The 12414-nt window shown below is 44.6% G+C and overlaps 1 protein-coding gene across 1 annotated transcript in view; it reads left to right on the top strand.

Moving 5' to 3' along the window:
• Positions 1-1363: 1363 nt before the first annotated feature.
• ANO4 (anoctamin 4) overlaps positions 1364-12414 on the top strand; it is a 394529-nt gene continuing 383478 nt past the window's right edge. Inside the window, exon 1 of the mRNA XM_077265595.1 lies at positions 1364-1980. Within this exon, the coding sequence (XP_077121710.1) occupies positions 1752-1980 (229 nt within the window). The 5' untranslated portion in view covers positions 1364-1751. The remainder of the gene's footprint in view (positions 1981-12414) is intronic.

A 12414-nucleotide genomic window follows, 5' to 3' on the forward strand; every position in this document is an offset into this window, starting at 1 on the left:
CTTGCCTAGCTTCACTTCATCTGTTCTACTGGTCCTGAAGTTCCTGCTTGTGCCAAATCCTCACTTTCCACATGCCTGCCTGCCTGGTATGTAACAGTATGTCACACCCTGGCCCTCTGTCACATAAACACATTGTCCCTTCAGTGGTGCACTTGGTGGTCCACTTACTAGTACATCAACAACTTTACTCAGTTCGTCCAGTTCAGTCACAGAAACAGCATAAGGTTCCTTGCAGAACATCAGCATTCCATTCCCTGTACTGTCCCTCACTTCTCCAGGAATATCACAGGGTCGTACCATCAACTTCGTCACCGCAGCTTCCTTACTGGTCAGACTAACTTGCTTCAGGAGTTTCTCGTCCATTTCACACCTGACGTTTAGGGTAGTTCCCATGAAATTAGCTGATTCCATTTTGATGCTGCCCTGTATTCCTCCACCACTGTGTGACTGTCAGCTCATAAGTGCTGGACAACTGAGCTCTTCCACTTAAACGTTGCAGGACTCAACTGTCCTGTCTGGGCTTTCAGCCCCTACTGACTAACTCCAGGTAGCTCCCCAACTACAGTTGGCCCCTCCTACCTAGCTAAATCCTATTGGTCTAACTTATTCCTATCTTGCTCTATTGTGCCCCCCATAGTGGGCTAAATCCTACTCTTTCCCTCTATCCACTTGACACATTAACATCTGTACATTGCATTACACATTATGACAGCATTATAAAACATATCAAATCTACATGGCATACCACAGTATCACATATCAGATATATCCTCCTTGCAGGGACATGGGCAAGGAGTGTGGGGCATGAACTAGCCTCCATACCCTCTGATAGGTACACCAACAACACCGGTCAATGTGCTCACCCTGACCTGGGGCTTAGTGGATCCACCTCACTAGGTGAGCCTAACACTCAGCCAGAAGTTTGGGGCTTGAGCATTTCCACAGAACTTTGGCACAAGTGACACCACTGCTATTGTTTATTTCTTTTGAATTTTGCGCCCCTAACAATTTTGTACTGCCCGTGTGTCCACTGTGTTCAAGCTTTTAGGGGGTTTAGCCAACTTGACTATAGGGAAACTGTTTTACCAAGCCACTCATTCCACCGTGATAGCTAGATATCATTGCAGGGATACAGAGATCTACATGAATACTACTGCTACAGAGGCAATACCTATACATATCTACATACTTACATTACAAGAACTATTTATAGAATCAAATCATGTTAATCTACTTTTCTCATTTATGTCCATGAATGCTAAATCCTCCCCACACGGTCAGCACCAGCATAGAGCACCTCAGCCGTGTGAAATAAACACCACCCATTTCTGTTCTTCCCACCCTGGATCGTGTGCACCAGCTCGAGAGACAGAGAACTCACAACTTCTCAGCATCAGGATCTTGGATGAAATAAGGAATTTGATCTATTAACAACAATTTTTGCAGTTAAGGAATTATTCATTCTAGAGAAGGACATTTTTCAATGCCAAGGGAATTGTCATTGTGGAATTTGGATTGTAAATTTCATTTGGGAGAGTAAAACTGTACAAAGGCAGCGAGGAAACGAAATGTGATCCAGTGCAGAAGGCTTCTACCCTGGCAGCGTAACCTGGCACAAGACAATTTTATAGGGGAGGAAGAATAATCGTGTACTGTTCTGTGGACTGGGAAGCACTTATGATAACGAAGTCCCTGTCCGGAGGGAACTTGTCCTGGTAAAGTGTCACTAGGTCTGGCAGCATGTGGCAGTCATGCAGAGCTCGCACAAGAGAAAGCTAAGAGCTAAATGCAGCCCGCTGCATGAGTTCGGTGGAGGGGCTTTGGAGCTCAGACACTACAAGTCCATCGATACAAAGAATTCATTAGGTGATGCCGGGGATATTAATTCCAACTCCTGCCGTCCAGAAACAGCTGCATCTATGCCAGCCAGCCCAGCGAGGACCTACAGCAGAGGCAGGGGGTCTCCCCTCACTGGATATGGTAAATGTCATTTCATTCCACTGTATTATGATGGAAAGATGGTCTCGTTACCTATTCTGTAAATCCTGCATTTCTGCAGCAGGAGGTTTTTAGGTCATATTGAGCAGATTGTTATTAGCAGGGGAAATCTGCTAAGGATCTTAAAGTTACACTTGCCCATGGTTTGCATTGAACACTTATAAACCTTTCCATCCTGTGCGGGTCCTTCTACAGTATGCTACAATCCCAGAATGAGGCGGTTGGAATACAGCAATGTAATGACAATACTGTTGCAAATGTGGATTGTGAAAGTTCTAACCATCTTGTAGACATGACTATGGTAATCCATTTTCTGGAACGTGCTAATTAAGTAATAACTTTGGAATGAACAGCCATTTCAACGTTTTTGGCTGCTGAGTGGATTAAAAGCAGACTTAGCGCATAGTTTATCTATTTTCCATTAATTGAATATGATATATAGCCATTTGGGAAGGAGGCTGAATGTAGTGTTCTTCAATTGGGTTAGGGACAGGAAAAGTAACAACGTTCTTCTCTTTAGAGAGTCCTCAATGTGTTTATAATGTGTTTATTGATAAAATATACATTTTTATTGGCTTAAGTAATTCTTTGCTATGTATGGAGAAAATATTTTCAAATTTGCATGTTTTTACATTTCCTTTTGGATACTAGATCCATATATGTATATTATATCCTGAACAGACAGCGTACTTATTAGTGAACATATTCTTGTTTTCATGGTTATATTGGCTTAAAACTTAAGCATTTGTGTAATTATCTGTGTGTTTTATTGTTAATCAGAACATTTATCGGAATTGTTATATAGCATCTAATAAAGCTTAGATCCAAGATATGGAAAAAGCTAATCCTTAGGTTTTCACTTCAGCATATCGTATGTTCCATAAGGGGGTCAATCCATGTAATTTTACATAAAAAACAAATAATGGGCATCTACTAAACTGGTGCCACTTTGTATGATGTTGCCTTGTATTCTGTATTTGCTGGCATGAAGGAGTCTGTATGCTCTGATAGTTCTGGGTCTTCTATGAGTATGACTGTTCCTTTAGGTTTAATCAGTCAAATAATTTCATTTACACTGTATATATATATATATATATAGGACTGATCACCGTACTTCTAAATCCCAAATTAGCAAGAATAAAATGAAAGGTATACTAAATAATTTTGCACAAAACTATGAATGAATCTGCTTCACTCCTCCTGCCCCATAGCATTGCACTTACTATCGAATTTTACCCATTATGGGCTCCCCATAAGGGGGTTTTACACTATTTCAAAATTGTATCTCAAAATTGAAAAATAACATATTTAGCAATGCACATACCTTACCAATTCCAGTCCTGTCCCTCTTTGCTGATCTCATGCATCCTTTACTCCTTCTGATGTCCATCAGTCCACACTAGGTTAATGCCATCACTGACCCCACTGATGATATTCTGGCAATAGGGATGTCATCACTGTGGCCAATGATTGGTTCCCATTGCCACTTGACATGGTGTCACAATCAATATCCTGATGAGGTGTAAGTAGATGGACATACTCCCCACATTCCCCCTTGAAGACATGTGTATTAACTTAAAGTATCTTATTCTTGATGTGCAATGTGTATTATGACATGTGTTATTAGTAATAGGTTGTATTTTGCCTGATAGTAGGGATAGTCAGGGTGATGTTTGAGGCTAGCCCAGAGTGGAAGGGGCTAAGATGAAGGGAAAGAGACAGTTTTCTCAGAGGAAGTTATTTAGGGCCCAGCATATGCCAGAAGTACACCTATGGTCTGACTCGTCAGCAGGGCCACATGACGTGGGTGTCCCTGAGGTAAGTGGAGACCGAGACAAGGGTTAGAGAGATCCGGAGTAAAGAAAGGACAAGTGATTGAAGGTCAGAACTGTAGATGAGTTCTGGGACAGGGCGCCTAGCAGAACGGACTTGAGTTTATAACTCAAACAGGAAATGGGCCAGGACAGAACAGAGAACATGAGATGAAGAGAGTGCCCTGGGTGAGAGTTTCAGCAAGTTGAGAAGCTATGTACTGGCTATTTTGGCAAACTAGTTTCCCTAAAGGGATTTTCACACCAATAAAGTACATTTTAATGAATAAATCTTGGTATAAAAAAGACCACACTTGGATATGTTAAAAAAATGTTCCTGTGCTGAGATAATCTTATAAATGTGCCCCTGCTGTGTACTGTGTAATGGCTGTGTCTGACCGTGCAGGAACATGGTTTTCACATACCAAAACTCCCTGGAAGGGGTGGAAGCAACAGAGTATATAGACAGGACAGCATGGGATCACAGCTGATTCTTTATGGGAGGTAAAACATTTCACTGTCTGTTTTTAAGGAATGGTTTACCTCACAGAAAGAATCAGTTGTGATCCCATGCTGTCCTGACTGTATACTCTTTCGCTTTCTCCCCTGCCCAGCAGCTGTGGTATATGAAAACCATGTTCCAATATGGTAAGACATGGCCGTTACACAGTACAGACCAGGGGTGCATTAATAAGATTGTCTCAGCACAGGAACATTTTTTTAAACACATCCAATTGTGGAACATATGCTTATTCTAAGATCAACTTCAAAAACTGACTATTCTCTTGCCTAAAACATAATATACAGTACAGTGATGAGCGAGTGTGCTCGCTACTCGAGATTTCCGAGCATGCTTGGGTGTTCTCCGAGTATCTTGGGCGTGCTCGTAGATTATGTTTGTGTCTCCGCAGCTGTATGATTTGTGGCTGCTAGACAGCCTGAATACATGTGGGGATTCCCTAACAAACAGGCAATCCCTGTATGTGTCCAGGTTGTCTAACAGCCACAAATCATGCAGCTGTGGGAACACAAACATAATCTACGAGCACGCCCAAGATACTCGGAGAACACCCGAGCATGCTCGGAAATCTCGAGTAACGAGCACACTCGCTCATCACTAATAATATATAATAATGTATGGTAAACCTGATTCAAACACAGCATTATGCAATGTTTTTGTTGCCTATTAAAGGGGGTATCTGGAACTTTGTAAAAAACAAAAACGTACCTAAGCACCAACAGGCAGGTAATTGCAATTTACCTGCCTGTTTTGCACAGATTGCTCCTGCCAGGGATTCAGAAGCCTCTGCTGATGTCACGTCTACAGAGTGGAGGCTTCTTTTCCGCTACACTCTGGCGATGGGACGGAACTTCCAATGTCATTCTGATTGACAGCCGGATCCCCGCTGCCTAACTGGGAGAGCCGGCTCTAATTCAGAATGAAGCCGAAATTCCCGCCCCATCATGTCAGCAAAGGACTACATGACAGCAGGTTTGCTAGTACCTTAGTGATAATCCCTGCTAATAAAACTGTGATTTTATAAAAATTACACTAAGCAGTGAGTGATATATCACTGGAATCAGGTTCTTTGCCCCTTCTTAGCTTCTTAACACTGCAAAGGGAGTACATAAAATGGCTACTCTGACCAAGATGGCAGACCCTTTTATATTGCTGCCCTATAGCCCTACCTCTGACCCCTCCTCCCAAAGACCTGACCCCAGCTCCACCTCTGTACCAGTCTGTTAACCCCCAATCTTCCAAATGTCTCTCCAGCTCCCTTTATTCCCACATCAACCCTGTCATGTTGGCCTCCTTTCAAGGCCAGGGGCCCAGTATGGCCTCTCTTGACAATGGCACCTGTCAAAAGTTGTATATAACAGGCAGGAAGTGAATAGTTAGCCTTTGAAGTTGATGTATTGGAAGTAGGAAAAATGGGCAGGCATGAGTATCTGGGTGACTTTGACAAGGACCAAAATATTATGACTGGACACATCACCTTCAAAATGGCCGTGTTCCAAGGAAATGACTAAGTCATAGACGCTGAAATTCAGTGAAGACTCACTGATGTGTGTCTAATCCTTGAAGATGACAACTAGTAGCTTACAGATTCCTCCTCACATGGGCAAGACCTAAAAGCTTTACGTGGATGAGGCTGTGTATCTGCAGCCAGAAGTGAAGAGGAGCCGAGGACCAGGGCCGGACTGACCATCTGGCAATTGTGGCAAATGCCAGAAGGGCCTGTCTGGTCATGGGCCACCTTGTCTGCTATATTGTTAACAGAATCGGTGTTCTCAAGACACCCATACTGTTAAGAGTTGTGATGGAGATATCATTAAAAATATTCATCTTGTAGTAAATCTTGAATTCTTCCATGCAGGGTAATATTAGTAATATATCCCATCTGGTGCTTCCGGATGGGTATAGCATGGGCCTACGTGATTTCAAATGCCAGGTCTAAATTTTAGCCCCAGTCCGTACCTGACGTGATGTCACAAATCTCCCCCCATGGGAATATCCTATGCATGATGTCACAAATCCCCCCGTGAGAACATTCTATGCATGATGTCACAAATCCTCCCGTGGGAACATTCTATGCGTGATGTCACAAATCTCCCCCGTGGGAACATTCTATGCGTGATGTCACAAATCCCCTCGTGGGAACATTCTATGCATGATGTCAAAAGTCCCCCCCATAGAAACATTCAATGCGTGATGTCACAAATATCACCTGTGGAAACATTCTATGCGTGATGTCAAAAATCCCCCCCGTGGGAACATTCTATGCTTGATGTCACAAATCCCCCCCGTGGGAGCATTCTATACGTGATGTCACAAATCCCCCCGTGGGAACATTCTATGTGTGATGTCACAAATCCCCCCCGTGAGAACATTCTATGCGTGATGTCACAAATCCCCCCGTGGGAACATTCTTTGCGTAATGTCAAAAATCCCCCCGTGGGAACATTCTATGCGTGATGTCACAAATCCCCCCCGTGGGAACATTCTATGCATGATGTCACAAATATCGCCTGTGAGAACATTCTATGCGTGATGTCACAAATCCCCCCATGGGAACATTCTTTGCGTGATGTCAAAAATCCCCCCGTGGGAACATTCTATGCGTGATGTCACAAATCCCCCCCCGTGGCAACATTCTATGCATGATGTCACAAATCCCCCATGGGAACATTCTATTCGTGATGTCACAAATCCCCCCATGGGAACATTCTATTCGTGATGTCACAAATCCCCCCCCATGGGAACATCCTATGCGTGATGTCACAAATCCCCCTGTGAGAACATTCTATGCGTGATGTCAGAAATCCCCCCATGGGAACATTCTATTTGTGATGCCACAAATCCCCCCGTGAGAACATTCTATGTGTGATGTCACAAATCCCCCCGTGGGAACATTCTATGCGTGATGTCACAAATCCCCCCCGTGGGAACATTCTATGCATGATGTCACAAATATCACCTGTGGAAACATTCTATGCCTGATGTCAAAAATCCCCCCTGAGGGAACATTCTATGCGTGATGTCACAAACATACCCCCCGTGGGAACATTCTATACGTGATGTCACAAATCTCTCCCGTGAGAACATTCTATGCGTGATGTCACAAATCCCCCCATGGGAACATTCTTTGCGTGATGTCAAAAATCCCCCCGTGGGAACATTCTATGCGTGATGTCACAAATCCCCCCCGTGGCAACATTCTATGCATGATGTCACAAATCCCCCATGGGAACATTCTATTCGTGATGTCACAAATCCCCCCATGGGAACATTCTATTCGTGATGTCACAAATCCCCCCTTATGGGAACATCCTATGCGTGATGTCACAAATCCCCCTGTGAGAACATTCTATGCGTGATGTCAGAAATCCCCCCATGGGAACATTCTATTTGTGATGCCACAAATCCCCCCCGTGAGAACATTCTATGTGTGATGTCACAAATTCCCCTGTGGGAACATTCTATGCGTGATGTCACAACCCCCCGTGGGAACATTCTATGCGTGATGTCACAACCCCCCGTGGGAATATTCTATACGTGATGTCACAAATCCCTCCTGTGGGAACATTCTATGCGTGATGTCACAACCCCCCGTGGGAACATTCTATACGTGATGTCACAAATCCCTCCCGTGGGAACATTCTATGCGCAATGTCACAAATCCCCGCCGTGGGAACATTCTATGCATGATGTCACAAATCCCCCATGGGAACATTCTATTCGTGATGTCACAAATCCCCTCCATGGGAACATCCTATGCGTGATGTCACAAATCCCCCCGTGAGAACATTCTATGCGTGATGTCACAAATCCCCCGCGGGAACATTCTATGCATGATGTCACAAATCTCCCCCGTGGGAACATTCTATGTGTGATGTCACAAATCCCCTCGTGGGAACATTCTATGCATGATGTCAAAAATCCCCCCAGTAGGAACATTCTATGCTTGATGTCACAAATCCCCCCCATGGGAGCATTCTATACGTGATGTCACAAATCCCCCCGTGGGAACATTCTATGTGTGGTGTCACAAATCCCCCCGTGAGAACATTCTATGCGTGATGTCACAAATCCCCCATGGGAACATTCTATGCATGATGTCACAAATATCGCCTGTGGAAACATTCTATGCCTGATGTCAAAAATCCCCCCTGAGGGAACATTCTATGCGTGATGTCACAAACATACCCCCCATGGGAACATTCTATACGTGATGTCTCAAATCCCTCCCGTGGGAACATTCTATGCGTGATGTCACAAATCCCCCCGTGGGAACATTCTATGCATGATGTCACAAATCCCCCCCATGAGAACATTCTATGCGTGATATGACAAATCCCCCTGTGGGAACATTCTATGCGTGATGTCACAACCCCCCGTGGGAACATTCTATGCGTGATGTCACAAACATCCCCCCGTGGGAACATTCTATACGTGATGTCACAAATTCCCCCGTGAGAACATTCTATGCGCAATGTCACAAATCCCCGCCGTGGGAACATTCTATGCATGATGTCACAAATCCCCCATGGGAACATTCTATTCGTGATGTCACAAATCCCCTCCATGAGAACATCCTATGCGTGATGTCACAAATCCCCCCGTGAGAACATTCTATGCGTGATGTCACAAATCCCCCCGTGGGAACATTCTATGAGTGATGTCACAAATTTCCCCCGTGGGAACATTCTATGCGTGATGTCACAAATCCCCCCAGTAGGAACATTCAATGCTTGATGTCACAAATCCCCCCTGTGGGAGCATTCTATACGTGATGTCACAAATCCCCCCATGGGAACATGCTATGTGTGGTGTCACAAATCCCCCCCGTGAGAACATTCTATGCGTGATGTCACAAATCCCCCATGGGAACATTCTATGCATGATGTCACAAATATCGCCTGTGGAAAAATTCTATGCCTGATGTCAAAAATCCCCCCTGAGGGAACATTCTATGCGTGATGTCACAAACATACCCCCGTGGGAACATTCTATACGTGATGTCACAAATCCCTCCCGTGGGAACATTCTATGCGTGATGTCACAAATCCCCCCATGGGAACATTCTATGCATGATGTCACAAATCCCCCCATGAGAACATTCTATGCGTGATGTCACAAATCCCCCTGTGGGAACATTCTATGCGTGATGTCACAACCCTCCGTGGGAACATTCTATGCGTGATGTCACAAACATCCCCCCGTGGGAACATTCTATACATGATGTCACAAATCCCCCCGTGAGAACATTCTATGCGTGATGTCACAAATCCCCCGTGGGAACATTCTATGCGTGATGTCACAAATCTCCCCCGTGGGAACATTCTATGCGTGATGTCACAAATCCCCTCGTGGGAACATTCTATGCGTGATGTCAAAAATCCCCCCTGTAGAAACATTCCATGTGTGATGTCACAAATATCACCTGTGGAAACATTCTATGAAAGATGTCAAAAATCCCCCCGTGGGAACATTCTATGCTTGATGTCACAAATCCCCCCCGTGGGAGCATTCTATACGTGATGTCACAAATCCCCCCGTGGGAACATTCTATGTGTGATGTCACAAATCCCCCCCGTGAGAACATTCTATGCGTGATGTCACAAACCCCCCCTTGGGAACATTCTTTGCGTGATGTCAAAAATCCCCCCGTGGGAACATTCTATGCGTGATGTCACAAATCCCCCCAGTGGGAAAATTCTATGCGTGATGTCACAAAATCACCCCATGGGAACATTCTATGCGTGATGTCACAAATTCCTCCTGTGAGAACACTCTATGCGTGATGTCACAAATCCCCCCAGTGGGAAAATTCTATGCGTGATGTCACAAATTCACCCCATGGGAACATTCTATGCGTGGTCACAAATTCCTCCTGTGGGAACTCTCTATGCGTGATGTCACAAATCCCCCCAGTGGGAAAATTCTATGCGTGACGTCACAAATTCACCCCATGGGAACATTCTATGCATGATGTCACAAATTCCTCCTGTGGGAACACTCTATGCGTGATGACACCGCCTGTGTATCTCAATTTTTACTGCATCTAATCCAGTTAATAGTTTGGGGCCTAGGAGCAGTGTCTGCACGTCAGCAGAGTAGCCCGCCTGTGAAACTAACTATATCGCCTGTGTATCTCAATTTTTACTGCATCTAATCCAGTTAATAGTTTTGGGCCTAGGAGCAGTATCTGCACGTCAGCAGAGTAGCCTGCCAGTGAAACAAACTATACCGCCTGTGTATCTCAATTTTTACTGCATCTAATCCAGTTAATAGTTTTGGGCCTAGGAGGAGTGTCTGCACGTCAGCAGAGTAGCCCGCCTGTGAAATATACTATACCACCTGTGTATCTCAATTTTTACTGCATCTAATCCAGTTAATAGTTTTGGGCCTAGGAGCAGTGTCTGCACGTCAGCAGAGTAGCCCGCCTGTGAAACTAACTATACCGCCTGTGTATCTCAATTTTTACTGCATCTAATCCAGTTAATAGTTTTGGGCCTAGGAGCAGTGTCTGCACGTCAGCAGAGTAGCCCGCTTGTGAAACTAACTATACCGCCTGTGTATCTCTATTTTTACTGCATCCAATCCAGTTAATAGTTTTGGGCCTAGGAGCAGTGTCGGCACGTCAGCAGAGTAGCCCGCCTGTGAAACAAACTATACCGCCTGTGTATCTCAATTTTTACTGCATCTAATCCAGTTAATAGTTTTGGGCCTAGGAGCAGTGTCTGCACGTCAGCAGAGTAGCCTGCCTGTGAAACAAACTATACCGCCTGTGTTTCTCAATTTCTACTGCATCTAATCCAGTTAATAGTTTTGGGCTAGCAGCAGTGTCTGCACGTCAGCAGAGTAGCCCTTCTGTCAAACTAACTATACCACCTATGTATCTCAATTTTTACTGCATCTAATCCAGTTAATAGTTTTGGGCCTTGGAGCAGTGTTTGCACGTCAGCAGAGTAGCCCGCCTGTGAAACAAACTATACCGCCTGTGTATCTCAATTTTTACTGCATCTAATCCAGTTAATAGTTTTGGGCCTAGGAGCAGTGTCTGCACGTCAGCAGAGTAGCCTGCTAGTGAAACAAACTATACCGCCTGTGTATCTCAATTTTTACTGCATCTAATCCAGTTAATAGTTTTGGGCCTAGGAGCAGTGTCTGCACGTCAGCAGAGTAGCCCGCCTGTGAAACTAACTATACCGCCTGTGTATCTCAATTTTTACTGCATCTAATCCAGTTAATAGTTTTGGGCCTAGGAGCAGTGTCTGCACGTCAGCAGAGTAGCCCGCTTGTGAAACTAACTATACCGCCTGTGTATCTCTATTTTTACTGCATCCAATCCAGTTAATAGTTTTGGGCCTAGGAGCAGTGTCGGCACGTCAGCAGAGTAGCCCGCCTGTGAAACAAACTATACCGCCTGTGTATCTCAATTTTTACTGCATCTAATCCAGTTAATAGTTTTGGGCCTAGGAGCAGTGTCTGCACGTCAGCAGAGTAGCCTGCCTGTGAAACAAACTATACCGCCTGTGTTTCTCAATTTCTACTGCATCTAATCCAGTTAATAGTTTTGGGCTAGCAGCAGTGTCTGCACGTCAGCAGAGTAGCCCTTCTGTCAAACTAACTATACCACCTATGTATCTCAATTTTTACTGCATCTAATCCAGTTAATAGTTTTGGGCCTTGGAGCAGTGTTTGCACGTCAGCAGAGTAGCCCGCCTGTGAAACAAACTATACCGCCTGTGTATCTCAATTTTTACTGCATCTAATCCAGTTAATAGTTTTGGGCCTAGGAGCAGTGTCTGCACGTCAGCAGAGTAGCCTGCTAGTGAAACAAACTATACCGCCTGTGTATCTCAATTTTTACTGCATCTAATCCAGTTAATAGTTTTGGGCCTAGGAGGAGTGTCTGCACGTCAGCAGAGTAGCCCGCCTGTGAAATATACTATACCACCTGTGTATCTCAATTTTTACTGCATCTAATCCAGTTAATAGTTTTGGGCCTAGGAGCAGTGTCTGCACGTCAGCAGAGTAGCCCGCCTGTGAAACTAACTATACCGCCTGTGTATCTCAATTTTTACTGCATCTAATCCA

This window comes from Ranitomeya variabilis, chromosome 5 (assembly GCF_051348905.1).
Source record: "Ranitomeya variabilis isolate aRanVar5 chromosome 5, aRanVar5.hap1, whole genome shotgun sequence".
NCBI lineage: Eukaryota > Metazoa > Chordata > Amphibia > Anura > Dendrobatidae > Ranitomeya > Ranitomeya variabilis.